The following is a 19,711-nucleotide window of genomic DNA, read 5'->3' as shown; positions in this document are numbered from 1 at the left end:
CATAGCGCGCTGCCTGGAGGACGCCCACCTCCACCACGCGCTGCAGGGCTTCCCGTCTCCATGGCGCGCCGCCGGGAAGGGCCTCGCCGCCGCGCGCCGCTGGGCTCCGTCTCCATGGCGCGCCGCCTGAAGGACGCCCACCTCCACCACGCGCTGCAGGCTTCCCGTTTCCATGGCGCGCCACCGGGAAGGGGCTCGCTCCCACCGCGGGTGCTGTTGGGCCCTTTCTCCCATGGTCCAGCTCGCCGCCAGACCTCGCCAATGGATCCGCTCCTCTTCCCGTCAACTCCCGCACCTGGCTCCAAGAAGGATGTAAGTTACGTAGGTTCTCCCCATTTCTGATTGTAAATTTTGGAGCTGGGATGTACTTTTTGATTGTTGTTTTTTCTATATCCAGAATGATGGCACCGGCGGATATAATTTTGCCCCTTTTTCTACATCTAGATCTTGAAAATAGTAGGTTCCCCAAGATTTGGATGTAACAGTGATAGGTTTCCCTGTAATTTCTTTGTTTTTTCTATACATCCACGCTGCCTTTGATTTTGTGTAGTTGAACTCCAATTTCTTACATGCCAATATTTGTTCTGAATTGAAGGAAGAAAAGAAGGAGATGGCAGATGCACTTACGGTGTGTTTTATTTGTGCGAATTTATACACGATCATGTCATGAATTTGCGACAGAGCCGAGAAGGCATTCCCTGCATTGAATTTGCGATTGAGCTGAGAATTCTGCTAGTAGTAAATTTTGGAGCGGAGATGTATTTTTTTATATCTTTTTACATCCAGAATAATGGCAGCGGTTGACTTATTTTTTTCCCTTTTTCTACATCTAGGATCTTTTTTCTTCCTTTTTTCTACATCTAAATTTTTTGAAAATAGTATGTTTCTCCAGATCTGGATGTAATAACAGTAGGTTCTCCCAAGATCTAGATGTATTTTTTAATTTTTTTTACATCCATCCCTACTATCTTTTGTAGAAAAAGAAGGTGGTGGATACACATTTTACTTTTCCGTCATTTTTGTCTAGATTTTGTAATTGGTTTTTGTAATGCATCGATGCGGATGTATTTTTCCTCCACGGAAAAAAGAACGGTGCGGGAGACATGCAGTGGAGCATGGGAAAGAGAAGGCCCGACGCGAGTGAAGTAGTTTCTATTTTTGGAAAGTACAGGCTGTCGGATTACTGTTTTTTCCATATCTGGGTGGGGCACTCCCTAAGACTAACCAGTGCCTGAGCACTGTGTAACAACGCCCTTTATTTTCTGTCCCCTACGGTCCTGCTAGGAAAATGACTGGTCACGTTGTTAACTGAGGATGATTGATGGCAACAACTGTTACGGAAAAAGTATGTGGGCTCGAAAGCAATATCTCAGGATATATGAAAACCTAGAGATTTTCACTTTTGAGCTGTCATTATGGAAACTAAAAAGCATTTTTTTTCCATTCGGTTCCTTTTCCATTCGAAATGGATCTGAGATAAGGTTCTGAGAGGACAGATTGTTGGGTACAACCTCTCTTCGCGAACAATATCCAGCTTTGTACAATATTGTTTGACATAAGGGAGATACCTTACAGATGGTAATGGAAACCTCTACACCCTCTGCGTCGTTCAGGCGTAATTTCATGGGTCCTAGGCTAGCCTCATGGAATGAACTGCTAACAAGATTAGTTTCAGTCTAATTGGTTCAGGGAAGCAATGAATTTCGTTGGAATCTTACCTAGAATGGTAAATTCTCGGTCAGTTCCATGTATAATGCCTTAATCATACCTAGTCAACCGATTATTAATAACAAATCCATCTGGAAGATGAAGATACCATTAAAAATAAAGATCTTTACATGGTATATTCGCCGGGGTGTGATTCTCACTAAAGATAACCTTGCCAACGCAATTGGCGTGGCTGTAAGAAATGTATTTTTGTCATGAACAAGAGACAATAAAACATTTTTTCTTCAGCTCTCGAGTTGCTAGGTCTATATGTGGTCAATCATTCAGATAGGTTCTACCTTATATCATCCCCGTAGTGTTGCAAACATTTTCGGCAATTGGCTAAATGAGGTTGACCCTAGGTATAAAATGCTTATCAGCATAGGCGCGATTGCTGTTATATGGTTGCTTTGGCTATGTAGAAATGACAAGGTTTTTAATGACAAAAATTCTTCTCTTTTGCAGGTTGTTTACCGCGCTACGGGTTTGCTCCGTTCATGGTCGCCACTTTAATGTTTGGAGGATCGCGATCTCTGTTCGGAGGTGTCTACACGATTGGAGAACGCGCTGAAGGAGTTTATTTTCCAACATGGGTGGTAGCATAATAGGCTTCTTGAGGCTAATTAGGCTATACCGGGACTATCTAGTGTTTTACCTATTTTCGTCTTTCAACATTCTTGTTTTCGTCCTTTTGTTTTTTTTGAACAGCTGTGTGCATCTTAGTTATGCAGAGGTTGGATGTAATGCTTAAAATTCTTTGTGTAATGAATCACTCTTTATCGAAAAAAATTAACCATCCCAGCAAGGGATAACGCACACAAACCTACACGGATACGTACAGAGTTACAGAGTCCACGGGAATTCACCATTGTCTTCTTCCATTGATCGATCTCACACGCGCATCCGTCGTCTGACGTGTCTTTCGAATGTGAGAGGTTTCACCCCGCCATGTTCCAAACATACAGCCGCCGCCGTCTGGCGCAGCGCCGGTCGCTATGGTGGAAACATACCCGGTGTCCCCGGACGATGTAATCGAGGATATCTTCGCGCAGCTACCGGCCAAGGCCGTGTACAGATTCCGCTGCCTCTCTCGTAGATGGGTAGCTAGGCTTGTCTCTGACAACTTCGCTGACCTTCACCTCCGCCTTGCCAACAGCCCAGGCGTCCTCAAGATGCCATCTCACGTGATGGTAGTGGGATGGCGCATGTGTGGTCGCTGGTCACGATGCAGGCGGAGGCGGACGTCCGCTTGTCCGCTTCGTCCGCGCCGCTAGAAAAGCCCAAACGGCGTAGCGGCTGGGCCACATAAGCGAGGCGGCCTTATGGACTGTATCGATTTGGCCCGCCAGGCCGTCCACCCCGCTACGGAAAAGAGCCATCGCTCGTAGCAGAGTAGAAACGATGCGCCGTCACGCTGGTTGTCGCCGTCGGGCTAGCGCCTTGCCCGTCTCCGCCCAGCACCTAGCTCGCCGCCGCCTAGCTCGCCGCCGCCTAGGTCGCCGCCTCCCTGCACCCCGCTCGTAGTCGCTCGGCGCCTTTCCTTCTGCGACCCAACTCCCTTGCCGTCGCCGCCTTTGGAGAAAGATGGGCGCAGAGATGGGGGAGAGCAAGAATCCGGCGGAGGAGGGCAAGATTCCGGCGGAGGAGGGCAAGAATCCGGCGGTGGAGGGCAGGAATCCGGTGGAGGAGGGGAAGAATCCGGCGGAGGAGGGCAAGAGTCCGACGGAGGAGAGAACGAATCTAGCAAAGGAGGAGGTGCACAAGAATCCTTCAGAGCAAGTGGACAAGAATCCGGCGGGACAGGTAGTAACGCTTTGTTGATCCTTCTCTTCCCCATTGATGCCATCTTAGCTCTGTGTCCGTATTGGTTTACAAAATTCAGAAATTCCCCATTTTCCTATATATAGGCTCAATAGTTGATTGATTAGGCTCTCGGCTGAAATGAAACTAAAAAGTCATGTACTGCAGAATTGGGTGTGCCCTTATGGAATAAATCTACAATAACCATGAATTGACAACAGAAATTTTAGTGCCAATTTGTTTGAATTAGTCGGGAATTGGGTGAAATTGGCTTTGGTGTACCAAGTTTGAGGTGGCCGTAGAGGCTGAATGAGCTGAAACAGTATGCAGTTCTTTGGCAGAGATGGCAATAAAGTGCAGTTTCAGACTTTTCCCCTTGGTTTTGAATCCGGTGACCATCTGGAACATTTTTAGAAACTGTACAGATGTGGATAGATATACAATCGAGCTCTTATCTGTTTCCCCGAAAAAAGGAAGATTTCGTATCTGTTAATACATCTCGTTTTATCATGGTTCTTGAAACTGCATTCTCCGTGTCGTATATTTGTGCCAACAAATTCGGTTTGTATTTTCGTCCTATGTGCAGCAAAGTGAGTACAAAGCGCTGCACCGTCAACGTTTTGAAGAGAAAGGAAAAAAAGAGTCACCATCACACGTGAAGTCGCATTAGCGTTGCTTCGCTTGTAAAAGGTAGCAGCGGACGGCTGTCCACCGGAAATAACGGCCAGGAAGATTAGCGGACGCGGACGCCGCTGATTGTACAATTAGTGTTGGCGGATGGAGCGGACAGAACGGATAGGCCGGCGGCCTGTCCACTTGCATCGTGAGTCGCTGGACAACTCTAGTGGTGGTGCGAAGACCCTCATGGAGTTCCCCGTAGTCAGAGGGTTCGGGAATACTACCCTAGCTAGCTACCGCGTCCCATGCCTCGTCATGCAGCAATGTCGAGGTCTCGTCATCCTCCGCAAAGCCTTCAACACATCGACTTACTATGTGTTAAACCCATCGACCGGTCGAATGGCGACGCTTCCGAACAACTCAGCCATGGCCCACGACAAAGCCCCGCGCCTAGCGCTCGGCTAAGACACACGCACCAAGAAACATAAAATCGTATGCATCTACTTTTGTAGTTATGCCGAGAAGAGCTCCGGATTTTATGGTTGCGACGTCTCTGTGATCAACTCCGCCACAAGGGATTGGCGCCCAGTGGAGGGTTGTGGTAAGAAGAAACAAACGGGCTGGATCAACGAGAACCATGAAAGTGTCTTTGCGCAAGGACACCTGCATTGGTTGGCTAAACATATGACTGCGTCCCAAACTGAAGAGACATTCATCTTCTCCTTATTCCTTGAGGACGAGATGTCTGCCACAATACCTTTGCCGGCAATTAAGATGGAGGGAAACCGTTACCTCGATCACAAATTGACCGAGGAAAGGGGACACTTGTGCCTCTTCTGCATCGAAACATCCAATGCTGTCTGGCCTTGGGCTCATCGGTACCACATCTGGCTGTTGTGCGGGCATGATACATGTGCACGGGAGTTGCACTTTCGAATTTAAGCGGACAGGCTGCCGCAGAAGGTGAACACATTCGCCTGTCTCATCAGCATTGTTGACAATGGTCAATGGTCATCGAATCATTTGTGTACGTGCACATGAACGATACTCCGGGAGCTACTTGTCCGAACCAACTGTGTGCATATGACCCTATGACCAGCAACATGGAGAACCTCCTCGATGGCGGTGGTTTGGTCTCTAATAGTGACATGGTGCTAAGACATGCTGCACCATATGTGGAAAGCCTCGCGTGCCCTGGGCAACCGTTAACTATACTGTACCTCTTTTGCTTCAAAACTAGTGAGCCACAAAGTGGACACCTCACTTTCTAAATTTTATTCCCACGGTATGTTTTTTCGTAAAATATTGTACTTGACTTCTGCAAGATATTTTGTTATGTTTTGAAAAGGGGACGACAAAGATGCAAAAATTCACATATTGGCAATACTACCAAGGAATAGTGGATTGCTGGGCAAGTATTATGTACCATGCATGTAATCTACATATTAGCGTAAACCTATGCTCTTGAGAAACAAAAGAAGCAACTGAATTTAGTATAAGAAAATGAATTTATTGCATTCTTGTACCATTGAAGTGTTTATACTGCAAGTCTTATGCGGGAATTTAGTTGTATGACAGATAATATAGAACTCTGTTTGGCGAAATAGGATTCTACTTAACTTATAGCCTTCATATTCTTTCATGTAAGAACACTTGTACCATGCTCTAATTTAGTGTTTGCCTTGAATGTTATGAAATGCTTTCTTGCAAAAATGAAAGTTTGATAGGAAACTATTGGGAACCACCAGCAACTGAATTTGGTCTAAGAAAAATTGCATTACAGTACCATCACTCCATGTATTTTTGGCAATTTTGTCTACCAAAATCAAATAGCATACGTTCTTTTGATGTTGGATTGACTATATACCAAGATTCAGTTACTGTTACTTGAGTTATGAGACAGGAAATATTTCCACGCTTCCTATTTACTTCAAGATATGTTCATGACAGCTCCATAGCTTGTAGTCCAATTTCAATTAAGGAAATGTAAAAAAATAAGCTACTATGTTCTGTTTTTTCATCCCCTTGCTAGATAGGTCTGGGCTTTCATTCTTCACATGCTTTTCCCAAAATTTGATGGCAAGATGTTTGGAACTAAACTGTACGTCTTGTCAGCGATGTGCGGATGCAGCAGAGCAAATAATGTCTGCAAACTCTCAAGCAACCTACTCTCCCAATTTGCGTACCGAGATAGAATCTATTTCCATCCTCTCCACAAAGACATTTATAATAACCTTTTGACAATATCCTCTACGGAGTATGTTGCTCGTAGCACCTTATCTTTTGGGTGAAGGGATTAAATCTCTGATTTCAATAACGGAACAAAGCCTACACCTGTCATAGAGGTTGAAAGGAAAATGACAACTCATACTACTAGTAGCACATTTAGATGGCCATGGCCATCTCTTTTTAGAGGACACACGTTTCTACTAGCTAGAGAATATCGAGCAGAAATATATAGAAACTAAAATCATCCTCAAATCTTGGAACTCTACTACCAACTACGCCTCTAACACTTTCTCCCATGTGCGGACTTGAGAAGATCGGCCAGCACTAGAGGGCAACTTGCCGCCAGGTGTTTATACCCCTCTGTCAAAAGAACAGCATCTAGAATCGCCGGACTGCTGAGGATGAACTCAACACACTTACCCTTCAGCTGCAAACAATTGTGCTGCTCAGCTAACGCCAGAGTTGTCGCTGCCGTGTCCACAGCGACGGCACGAGAGAGCTTGGCCTCGCAGATCAGCTTGAGCCTGTCGAGGCCGTACCTGTCAGCAGCAGCAAGGAGATGCTGAGCCATCACCGTTGACTCCTCCTGCTCCTTTTCCAGTTCAGGGACCGTGTCTGTGTAGATGAAATGAAGCAGAGTCTTGAACACGGTCGCCTCCATGTCCTCGATCTCCACGCTCTGCGAGGTCTTCTCCTTCATATCCCCAAAGAATTCCACCATGAAGACAGGAGACCTTGCAGAGAGTATGAGCTTGTGCGCCGCAAAAGATTCGCCAGACACGATAAACGTGACATCCGCTCCGGTCCCGCTCTGCAGGAGCTCACCGAAGTGCAGGTGCAGGTTGGTGGATGGCGGAACGATCGCTTCTTTAGCTGGGAATGGAATAGTCGGTACCGGCAACTCCCTCAGAACCGTGACGCTGCATTCCACAGACAACGAATCGCTCCTGAGATAACCCGACGCTGCCAGATCTCGTGTTTCGATGAGCAGGATTGCTTCCGTGCAAGAATTGCAGCTCCCGAAGTACGTTGACACGATCTTCTCTTCAGATGGTTCGAGTAGGCCTCTCGGGTCCACCAGCCGGCAGCCCAGAGCTGCCCTCACCCCGGGTTTGCCGAGGATGACGAGCTTCAGCGCAAGCCACCTTGCGTCGTAGCCCCAGTCAGTTTTTTCACGAACAGATAATGGTTTGGAAGACTTGCGGAACAGAGGCTCGCCGTAGCCGGCCCCGAATATCACCGTCGCAGGATACATGCGTACCTCCCATTCGTACCCACCGACGTTCCATCTGGATTCGATGAAACCGTCGTCCCTGTAGCCCTTCTTCGCAGTGCACATGGACTTGCTCGCGCTGTAGCCGTCGATCTTGAGCACCTGCACCTCGCGCGCGGCACCGGTGAGGTTTGTGCTGGCATTCGCCATGGCGAGAAGGCTGGTACGTAGTGGAAACTGTGGGAAGATGGGACGCTGGCCACGTTAGCCACGAGAGAACGGCTGGCGTTTGCTTTGTGGTGGTCTACGGATACACTTTATACTGGGCGCCTGGAATGTGAAACGGCTACCGCTAGAAGATTAATCAATGCAGAATGCCAACAATCACCGCTCGCAACGGCGATTAATTAGTCGTGAATCTGTGTAGCGCTGCAATTGATAGACCAGGTGTGGTCGTTGCCTGTTCGTATTCTGCACCGATTGATCTCTCTCTATGTCGTTGGTTCCAATTTCCATGCCTGCATAACAGCAATTGTAATAGTGTAGCCAGCTGACTATAAGCCAAGTGTTATGTCATCTATAATCAATTTAGAGTTAATATATACAATACTAAACTATAAAAATATAGTAGTTTATCAATGTATGACTCACATTTCACTCTCACAAAGTACCTAGTAACACGTGCTAGAGCTGGCTCTTGCATTAAAAGCCCACTCTCATTCTCTCTCCTCCTATCTCTTCTCCAACTAAGCAATAAGAGCATCTCCAGCCGCGTCCCCCAAACCACGCTGGATTGAGCGTTTGGGGGACGTGTTTTGTTCGTGCCGCCTTTGGGGGACGTCGCTCCCCAGCCGTGTCCCCCAAACATTTAAAATACTTTTTTTTGACATAGAACCATTTATCAAATATAGCATATGAATAAAAATGTTTGCGAGGATTGTTTTCAAATTAAATTACAACAAACAAGTAAACAAATATAATAAATGTTTGCGAGGATCACACAAGCCCGCATCACCTCCCACATTTGGTCGTGAGACCAGCTTAGAGCAGGGTACCGGACAATGGCAAATTATGCTTGAAGCACACCAAATGCCCGCTCGACATCCTTCCTGCAAGCCTCCTGTCGCGTAGCAAAGTGGGAATTCTTCAGACCTGATGGATTCGAGATTGTTTTGACAAAAGTGGCCCATTTTGGATATATACCATCGGTTAGATAATAGCCTTTGGTATATTCGTGGCCATTGATCTCATAGTTGCATAGTGGAGCATGCCCTTCCACTAGTCTGCTGAACACCGGAGACTGCTGCAACACGTTGATGTCATTGTGTGATCCCGCCATGCAAAAGAAAGAATGCCAAATCCACAGGTCATAATCTGCCACAGCTTCAAGCACCACACTGCAATATTCATGACGCCCTTTCTATATACCTTGCCAAGCAAACGGGCAGTTCTTCAATGCCCAGTGCATGCAATCGATGCTTCCAAGCATTTCAGGGAATCCTATGGTAGCATTTTGTGCCATGATCCTTGAAGTCTCTTCCTCAGTTGGCCCTCTCAAATAGTATTTGCCAAACTTTCCCACCACAGCTCGGCAAAACTTGTACATGCACTCAATGGCAGTAGACTCACTCATGCGAAGGTAGTCGTCCTGTGTATCGGCAGGTGCTCCGTATGCAAGCATCCTCATGGCGGCGGTGCACTTCTGAATGGACGAGAACCCGACAACGCCTACAGCGTCGAGCTTGAGCTTGAAGTAGGGGTCGAACTCTCGAACGCCTTGGAGGATATTCATGAACAGCCCCTTGCTCATCCTGTACTGACACGCGTACAGCACGCGACCGTTGGGAACCCCAAGTGGAAGGTGTGATGCGTACAGTAGTAAGTTTCCCTCAGTAAGAAACCAAGGTTTATCGAACCAGTAGGAGTCAAGAAGCACGTTGAAGGTTGATGGTGGCGGAGTGTAGTGCGGCGCAACACCAGGGATTCCGGCGCCAACGTGGAACCTGCATAACACAACCAAAATACTTTGTCCCAACGTAACAGTGAGGTTATCAATCTCATCGGCTTGCTGTAACAAAGGATTGGATGTATAGTGTGGATGATGATGTTTGCAAAAAACAGTAAGAACAATGTTTGCAGTAGATTGTATTCGATGTAAAAGAATGGACCGGGGTCCACAGTTCACTAGTGGTGTCTCTCTGATAAGAAATAGCATGTTGGGTGAACAAATTACAGTTGGGCAATTGACAAATAAAGAGGGCATGACAATGCATATACATATTATGATGAGTAGTGTGAAATTCAATTGAGCATTACGACAAAGTACATAGACCGCTATCCAGCATGCATCTATGCCTAAAAAGTCCACCTTCGGGTTAGCATCCGCACCCCTTCCAGTATTAAGTTGCAAACAACAGACAATTGCATTAAGTATGGTGCGCAATGTAATCAACACAAATATCCTTAGACATATCATTGATGTTTTATCCCTAGTGGCAACAGCACATCCACAACCTTAGAACTTTCTGTCACTGTCCCAGATTTAATGGAGTCATGAACCCACTATCGAGCATAAATACTCCCTCTTGGAGTTACAAGTAACGACTTGGCCAGAGCCTCTACTAGCAACAGAGAGCATGCAAGATCATAAACAACACATAGATGATAGATTGATAATCAACATAACATAGTATTCCATATTCATCGGATCCCAACAAATGCAACATGTAGCATTACAAATAGATGATCTTGATCATGTTAGGCAGCTCACAAGATCCGACAATGATAGCACAATGAGGAGAAGACAACCATCTAGCTACTGCTATGGACCCATAGTCCAGGGGTGAACTACTCACACATCACTCCGGAGGCGATCATGGCGATGAAGAGTCCTCCGGGAGATGATTCCCCTCTCCGGCAGGGTGCCGGAGGCGATCTCCTGAATCCCCCAAGATGGGATTGGCGGGATTGGCGGCGGCGGCGTCTCTGGAAGGTTTTTCCGTATCGTGGCTCTCGGTACTGGGGTTTTCTCGACGAAGGCTTCTTGTAGGAGGAAGGGTAGGTTTAGGGGCGACGCGAGGGCCCCACACGCCAGGGCCGCGCGGCCAAGGCCTTGGCCGCGCCGCCCTGTTGTGTCGGCGCCTCGTCGCCCCACTTCGTTTCCCTTTCGGTCTTCTGGAAGCTTCGTCAAAAAATAAGACCCTGGACGTTGATTTCGTCCAATTCCGAGAATATTTCCTTTGTAGGATTTCTGAAACCAAAAACAGCAGAAAACAGCAACTGGCTCTTTGGCATCTTGTTAATAGGTTAGTGCCGGAAAATGCATAAATATGACATAAAGTGTGTATAAAACATGTGAGTATCATCAATAAAGTAGCATGGAACATAAGAAATTATAGATACGTTTGAGACGTATCATGTACCGGCGCCGAAAATTGTCGGCATATGTTGCATCATCGGCGAAGTAGTCGTTGTGCAGCATGGCATGCCCCTCCATCCTCTGCCGGGGCTTCGACTTCCTTCTTCCCGGCCTTGATCCTCCGCGGCGCGGACCTCTTCCTCTTCTCCGCCTCAACGTCAACCATGTCCTGGAGGGACGCGATGATCAGCAAATGCTCCCGCAGGTCGTCATCGAAGGCTTGCTCGTCCTCCAGCAGCAGGGCAAGCATCTCATCGTCGCTGTCCATGGCTAAAGCAAAATCAATGGTTAAAATTGCGCCGAGGCAGACGACGCAACAAACAGCGGCCAATCGCGCCTACATGGCAAGTCGTCGAGCACCTTTTGTGCGCGGAGGTGGGGCGGATTTGATGGCGCGTTCTGGGACGCGCTGGCGAAGCGGCAGCGGCGGCACGACCCGCGGGAGCCCCAGCCGCGACAATGGTGCCGACTCTCAGCAGAGATCAGACGCCCAACCGGCCGGGAAATCCAGCGGCGGTGGGGTGGGAGGCGCAGGAACGAAGGAGCGACGAGAAAAGAGGCGCCAACCAACGGTTTATGCAAATAGTCGCCGACATGTGGGAGCCCGCCTTGCTTTTCGGTGTGTCCGGCGTCCCCGGTGCGTCCCCTGTGGGACGGGGACGGGCTCGGGGCGTCGGACACCGTATCGTGCCGCGCCAGACAAAAATGGGCTTTGGGGGACGCGGCTGGAAAGGTTTTTTGGCCCGGCGCGCCACAAATCCCTTTGGGGGACGCTTTGGGGGACGCGGCTGGAGATGCTCTAATACACTATTTTAATCCTTATAGCCAGCTGACTAGAACTTATTGTACTTGATTTAACCGAGCAGTCATCACTTTCCAAAGTGACATTTTAGAGCACTTTATTTTAAAAAGATTTACCGGTATTATATTCTTTTCCATGTTCACAATGACATATTTACATATGGTCTGATAAATATAGAGCAGTGAAATAATGCTTTTATATCAGTTATATTAAAATGAGGTATTTTTATATGTTTTAATAAATCTATGTGTTATCCCTGCTCTTCAACCTAGTGTACTAAAATTTCTCTCCCATGTATTTTCTATGGTATGTTACATGGGAGGACGTAGTTCTAGCATCTCACTCAATCAACCCAGTACTGTCAATTTGTTGCTTGATTGAAATAATGCATTTCCGTAAGCTAACTCAACTAACAATGCACGTGCCAGCCATTGATCTTCCTATCCGTCTGATTGGTGCATACTGAATATGAAGTGCTAGAGACGTCGTTCAACAGCCTAGGTACGTATATACGAGCAAATCAACGATCAGCTAGCTATATAAACAAAAAGATTTGAGCAGAATCGCCAACCGCTTGGCTAAGTACGTACAAAGGCGATAAAACCCCGCATACCGCCGGCATGTGTGCACCCAAGTCACATGGAGATAGCGGTTTAATACTTTGATTAGATTCTTGATACGGTTCTATGACATCTACCACACTCCTGGCGCCTATGATGTAGAATTTCTGCCGATAGAAACGGGCATCGGCGAGCGGAATAGCCGGCCAGTGGGCTTAAGTACGTACGAAGGCGACAAGCTGGACCGCCAGTCGCCGCCATGCGCCAAAGTAGCATGGAGAAAACGGTTTAATAAAGTTATGGTAGATGATAGAGTTCCATGCCATCTACCAATCTCTCGATGATGCAGAATTCGTGCCGATAGAAACGGGCAGTGGCGAGCGGAATCGCCAGCCAGTGGGGTAAGTACGTAAAAAGGCAACAGAACGACCGCTCGCCCCATGCATGCACCGAAATAGCATGAAAAGAGCTGTTTGATTTGGTTCTAATAGATGATAGAGTTTCATGCCATCTAGCAAAACGCCTCATACCGGTGGTGTAGAAATTATATCATGGAAATGAGCAGCGATGGAGGACAAACGACTCCGGTGAAATTCCAGGTATTACCATGGTGGCCCTGCGTTCTTATCTTTTAGATCGTGTTGGGAATTGATTTTAAATAGCACATGGAAAAAATAGCGTCACTGGTGGAAAAAGGGCCATTAGTCGCGGTTTGCAACGGCCAATAATACCGGTTGTGCAACCGGTATTAAATATGCGGGACTAAAGCTCCCCCCCTTTAGTCGCGGTTGGTTACGAACCGAGACTAAAGGCCCGTCCACGTGGGCGCCAGGCGACGGTCGGGGCGGAGGACCTTTAGTCGCGGTTCTTCTGGCCAACCGCGACTAAAGGCCGCCGCAGGTTTAGGGTTTTAGCCCCCCCCCCCTCCCCCCCCCAAAACCTGGTTTCTTTTTAATTTGTATTGTTTTATTTCTTTTGTGTTTTATTTTAATTTTGAAGTAGTTTCACATATCCTACGGTACTACATATATGCATATGAATGTACAATTTTAAACAAATTTGAAATTAGAACCAAAAAGAATTCAAGAGGAATATACAATATATATTCAATATCATCAGATGACCATATACAATTTTGAACAACTTTCCATACATAATTTAATGCATATGAAGTTCTACGTCCTATATATAGTGTTCTCCTTTAGGATCGACGACTTCCCTCGTAAACCATCCAGCTAGTTCCTCTTGAAGTGGTCGGAAGCGAGCTTCTGGACTAAGCATCTTCCGGAGGTTATTCCTCTTGACATTGTTATCACACGGAACCCGCTCAGAGGTGTATCTCCGGATCATCTCACAAACATAGTATCCACATAGATTGGTCCCCAGTGGCTGAATATCCTCAGTCGCAGCCACTGACCTTTTAAATTCTAGCTCTTTTTTGAATTCACCGACCTTTTCATCTATGAACCGTCTCCAAACCCTACGAGGCAAAGAAAATTAAATGAACAAGAGAGTTATTAGTTACTTCATATTAGGAAATGAACGAAATAGGCCGATCGATATAGAGCGCAAATGAGTGAAAATAATTACTTCTGCATCATTCTTCTCATGTCGGCCCAAAGCTTTGCATCCAGAGTCAGAGAGTCGTGGACGAGAACTGTGGAGGTGTGAAATTGAATTACTAGCAGAATCCAGTGGAACCTGCGGACATGATACATGCACAGTCATGCATAACTCATCGATTAGCCACATACCATGCATGGAGTAAACAAAAGAGAATGTTCTCAAGACAGAAACACTCACCCAAAATGGTAAGGAAATAGAATATCACTTTTGAGTTCCTGCTTTGAAAGAAACCGCCACAGGTCTTCCTCCACGTCGGCGGGGTGATTTTCTAACACATATCCATTAACGATGTGTGGATCAATGAACCCAACATCATGCATGTTCCTTACTCTGCATTCCTTAATCTTCATTCTGCATAATAGCGTACATAACAATATAGTTAGGACATATATATAGTGCATGCAATATGAACGAGATGGGGTAGAAATAAATCACTTACAGAACGTAGCAACTGATGATAGATTTGTCGAGCTCACGCAGATTGAAAAGCTGGAAAAATTCACTCAGATGAATTGTTACATAGTAATGTTTGAAGTGATGCTCATATCTAACTTCCGCATAAATATATTCTTTGGCGTTTTTATTTTTTTTGAACCCTTGTACCATTTCAGCAGACTTTTCATTTGTGGAGGTAGATCCTCTTCCTGCGCAGGCTCGACGAGAGGCCCATTCGGCACATATGTAATTACTACCTCCTTCACTGGCGCCTCATCAAGGCCTAACAGTGCACGAAGAGTCATACTGATCAGGGCCGCTTGTTCTCTGGCACCCGTTACGGTCATTCCCTGTTCTGCCGCAGCTGCTATGATTGTGGGGTCCATTAGTTCAGCATCCGGACCGGCGGCTTTCACTATGAGCGGGGCGATCAATTGTTTACTTTGTTCCCCGAGTTGGGCAACTCGTTTCCTGCTTTTTTTTACTTGCTAATTCTTTCTCGGCTTCCTCCAAGGCTTTCTTCTCCTGCTTCTCCGCCAGCTCTTTCTTCTCCTTCAACATGAGTGCCTACCTATGAAGTTCACGTGCATAGTCGTCAGGCAGATTCTTCGCGGCTTGGGACGGTGTTCTCAAAAATGACTTAGCCCACTTCTTTTCCTTGTCAGAATATACTGGCTTGGGCTCGGGCTCTCTTCTCGCCTGGCATTCCGCCCTCCATTTCTCATGGTGAGCAGCCGCGGCCGCGTCGACTTCCTCGGCATTACGTTCCCAAGGCCTCGTGGGGAGAGGCTTCAGTGATGGCTCCGGTACCTTTGTGGTCTTAGGTACATAAGGGTCCGGGTTAATAGTCCAGGACTGCTTCTGCTTCTTCGCCGGAGGTGGATTGGGGGGCGACGTCTGCTTACCCGCCCGGGGCGGACTGGGGGGCGGCGGCTGCTTACCCGCCGGAGGTGAATTGGGGGGCGGCGTCGGCTGACGTGAAGGAGGTGTAGGTGAAGCACCACCACCACCACCGCCACCGCCACCACAACCGTAGGGGGTGGACTTGTTGGCCTTGGCGCCTCGCCTGGAAACTTGATAAACTTCTTTTGCCATAGAATGAAATGGCGCTTGACATCTCCAAGTCTTCTCTCCCCTTCAGGTGTAGCAATGTCAATCTCCAGGTCCTCAAAACCTTGTACTATGTCCTCCACCGTGACACGAGCATATCCATCTTGAATGGGCTTGTTGTGGTGGAGTGCTCCAGGTTCACATGGTAAAGCACTGCCGATGGCTACCTTCATGGACATGTTCCCCATTGGATAATACAGATGACATTCTTTCATCTCCTTTACATCGTCCACGGGGTAGCGAGGAGGCTCCGGTGCAGTAATTTCGATCGCCGGAGGCTCCGGTGCAATAATTTCGATCGTCGGTGCATGTGCACCAGCTGGTGGGGCCTCCGTGGAAGCCACGCTGCTTCTCCGCTGCTGGCTTCCGACATCCGGTGGATGATCTTCATGCGTCCGAGCTGCCTCTCTTTCTTGTACTAGTACATCCACGGTTTTCTTCATCTCATTGAATTCCGATGCCAACTGCGCTAGCTCATCTTTTTCCCGATCCGCCTTTCTCTTACGGCTTCTGTAACTGTAGGGGTCATTTTCCTGGGAAAACCCTTCTTCCCACGAAATGACGCCTTTGCCTCGTACACGTCCTCCGTGTTCAGGATTCCCGAGGGCTCTTGTCAGCTGGTCATTCTCTCTGTTGAACTTGATCTTCCCCTCTTGAGCATCCCTCATTGCGTCAATAAGGGCTTGGGTGGGTTTAAACTTTGCGTCTCGGTGGGTACACTCCCCTGTCACCGAGTCTAGCGTTCCCCCATGCCCGTACCACTAGCTTTTGGCCCTAGGGTCCCATCCCTCGGTACCTAGAGGGATTCCTCGCGCCCTCAGGTCATCCTCCATCTTCTGCCACTTAGGCTCCGAAAGGCGGTATCCTCCTGGCCCCATAATATGATTGTACTGCTTCTTAGCCGCATTTGCCTTATTTTTATCCGATATGGCCTTGAATTCCTATGATTTCTTTTGCCTCACAAATTCGGGCCAATCATCTTTCAGCTTCTCATACTGTCCGGTGAAATCCGGAGTCTTCCCCTTCTCGACATATTGAGCCGCTAAATTTTTCTTGTATGTCTGGAATGATGTGGCCATCTTCTGAAGAGCGAACTCTTTGACCAGCCTCCTCCTCTTACGTCCCTCCGGATCGTCGTTACCGAATTCATCTTTTTTGCGGTATTCCGGAGGTAGAACGAAATGCTTCATAAGCGTTCTCCAGCATTCCTTTTTCTTTCTCTTGCTGACGAAACTGGAACCAACACGTGCCTTCACTGGCTCATGCCATTCTTGGACGGTGATCGGGACGCTGTCTCTAACAACGACTCCGCATTGGTTGATGAACTTGGTGTACGCCTCTTCGGGCTCCAGCGGCTTGCCTTTTGGACTGATAATATCAATGGTATATATTACTCCTTGTTTCAGCGTCTTGGTTTTGCCACGCTTTGTCTTCACCGATTTTTTCGACGATCCGCTGGCCGAGGGCTAAAATAAGAAAGAGAGTCGAGTTAATACACATATTTATTGAAATCGGTAAATTTGTATCACCAGCTGAGGCTCAATGTATATATATACCTCGCCGGAGGTGGTGATTGCTAATTGATTATCAACATCGCTGGAGGTGTTTGTCGATGGTTCACCTCCATCAACAGTGGCCGTTCCTTCGTCATCACCTCGCTGACGACCTTCATTTTCACCACCAAGGTTCAGATAAGAAGAGATATCGTCTTCTTCATCTTCTTGGGGCGGCACATAAAGAATGTCTCCGTTTATGATGCCGAAAAGATGTGCCTCGGCTTCCGGATTATAGTTATCCCTAATCGGGTCGGCTCTATCGTCCACCGTATGTGTCACTCCTGAAAACATGTAGTAAAAACTAATTAATTGTGTATATGCCAGCATTATCACATCTCTTCTACATATAAAGAGAGAGGGCGACGAGGGAGGCGAGAGGGGGACGCGTATTAGATGTGTATATGCAGACGATCGACCTCGCCTCGCAGTGACTGCGTGACCGAGAGACCGGTGGCGGTGGCGAAAGGGCGGTTGCAGTGGCAGTGCCGATCCTCTCTCTCGTAAAAAACAAAAAAACCCACGCGTACACGGAGGGGGAGGCGAGGGCCTCGCCGCCCCCTCCGTATACACGCGGGATCGGTGGCGAAAGGGCGGTGGCGAAAGGGCAGCGGTGGCGAAAGGGCAGTGGCTGTGCCGTGTGTTGTCCTGTCCCCATTACCCCATCCCTGTCTGTGTGTGTACACTGTGGCTGTGCCGTGGTGGGATTGGCCGACTAGTCCGTCGTCAGCATATGCATGCTGCAACCCACCGGACTTCTTTCGTGTCATGGGATTGCCCGTCTCCTCTGACATGTACCAATTTACAAAACTTTACATATTGTGATGAACCAACAAGTTGATTCGTTTTTGTTGGTTCATCAAACATGTCATACTATGTGTTAAATCGATTCATTGCTTCCCTTGAACTGTTTTTTGGTGTAGATAGTGGCTGGTGTAATGTGCAACTATTTAAAAAAAATCTCCCAAGCCTTATACTCCCTCCAATTGAAAATGTAAGATGTTGAAGTATTTTATTTGGTTCACCCACTTTAGTTTGCATCTAGTCTATTTTTAGTATATAGATTCACTCACTTTAAGTTAAATTTTAAGTCAAATTTTAGTTTTTTTACATAATATTTTTTAAGTCAAATTTTAGTTTACAATTTTAATTAACAAATTGTGAGTTAATTAATAAAAACAAAAAAACAAAAAAATGAGAGAGAGAGGCAGGGGCGCCGTGTACTGTGGCGCGCCCCGCCCTCTCTCTCCCGCGGCGGTGGGCGGCGGCGGATCGAGGCGGCCGGCGCGCGCGTGGTGGCCGTGGTACTTGCGGCGCGCGCGTGGTGTGCGGCGGCGTGTGTGCGGCGGCGCGGAGATTGAGGCGGCCGCGGCCGGAGAGGCGTTCGCGGCGCGCGGCCGGCCGGCGCGCAGAGAGACGACGTACGGGGCCGGGGGGCAGCGCGGTCTTCGAGGGCGGTGGCGGTCGTCGAGTGGTCGATGGCGGCGGGCGAGGGCGGCGACGTGCAGAGGGCCGGCGGGCAGCCTGACGGCGTCGGCGAGCAGGGCGAGCAGGGGGCGCGAGCGGAAGAAGATTGACGGAGAAGACGGTAATGAACCGCCGTCCGCAACGCGCGGTATTTATACCGTCGGGCCTCTAGTCGCGGTTGGTGTGGCCAACCGCGACTAAAGGGTACCCTTTAGTCGCGGTTGGTGACCCCAACCACGACTAAAGCCTTTTTTTCGCCCGTTTTTGCGGTTCCCGCGGAAATGACCTTTAGTCGCGGTTGGCCAGGTCAACCGCGACTAAAGGCCTTTTTCGAAATTCTTTCCATTTACAAAATAATATATCATTTCAATATGTGAAAAATAAAACTAATTCATTTCTAAATGTGAAAAATACAAATAATATATCAAAAAATTCAGAAAAATAAAACTAATTCATTTCAAAATCTTAAAAATACAAATTATATATCAACAAGATCAGAAAAATAAAACTAAATCATTTCAATATGTGAAAAATACAAATAATATATCAAAAGATTAACAAAAATAAAACTAATTCACTTCAATATGTTAAAAATACAAATAATATATCAAAAAAAATCAGAAAATAGAACTAATTCATTTCAAAATCTTAAAATACAAATAATATATCAAAAAATTAAGAAAAATAAAACTAATTCATTTCAATATGTTAAAAATACAAATAATATATCAAAAAATCCAGAAAAATAGAACTAATTCATTTCAAAATCTTAAAATACAAATAATATATCTGTCTTCCCACAAGTTCTTCCCGGCCGCCTCTGTCTTCCCACAAGTTCTTCCCGGCCCGTCTTCCCGCCAGTTCTTTCCCGCCTATGTCTTACCGTCATTTCTTCACGCCTCTATCTTCCCGCGTATCGATGCTCCTTTTATAGGCACGGCGCCGCTTCTGCTTTGTCTTGTTCATCCGACAGGGCGTCGTGCGCTACCCACGCGTCCTTATCCTGCCGACAGCTTTAGTCACGGTTGCACCCTCCAGCCGGGACTAAAGCTTACCCAAACGTCCTTATCCCACCGACAGTTTTGTTAGATGACACAAAAACCACCTTTAGTCCCGGTTGCACCCACCAGCCGGGACTAAAGGTTAGATGGCTCTGGATTCCTCCTCTTCTTC

General features: G+C 47.3%; 1 protein-coding gene across 1 annotated transcript; it reads right to left on the bottom strand.

Annotated features, from left to right (window-relative positions):
* Nucleotides 1-6,634: 6,634 nt before the first annotated feature.
* Nucleotides 6,635-7,777, bottom strand: LOC127314697 (BTB/POZ and MATH domain-containing protein 1-like). Its single transcript, XM_051345216.1, has 2 exons — nt 7,563-7,777; nt 6,635-7,499 (listed from the first exon to the last, which is right to left on the bottom strand). The coding sequence occupies exons 1-2, from the start codon at nt 7,775-7,777 to the stop codon at nt 6,635-6,637; spliced, it is 1,080 nt and encodes a 359-aa protein (XP_051201176.1).
* Nucleotides 7,778-19,711: the final 11,934 nt, after the last annotated feature.

This window comes from Lolium perenne, chromosome 7 (genome assembly GCF_019359855.2).
Source record: "Lolium perenne isolate Kyuss_39 chromosome 7, Kyuss_2.0, whole genome shotgun sequence".
In the NCBI taxonomy this organism is placed as follows: domain Eukaryota; kingdom Viridiplantae; phylum Streptophyta; class Magnoliopsida; order Poales; family Poaceae; genus Lolium; species Lolium perenne.
Note: the sequence above shows the minus strand (reverse complement) of the source record. Positions and strands in the feature narration are given on the sequence as shown.

Excerpts from the sequence above, each read along its gene's own strand:
- LOC127314697 (XM_051345216.1), bottom strand. The coding sequence starts at position 7,777 with ATGGCGAATGCCAGCACAAACCTCACCGGTGCCGCGCGCGAGGTGCAG. Across the intron at positions 7,500-7,562 it reads GCCGGCTACGGCGAGCCTCT|GTGGCTTGCGCTGAAGCTCG; the intron begins GTTCCGCAAGTC and ends CTACGACGCAAG.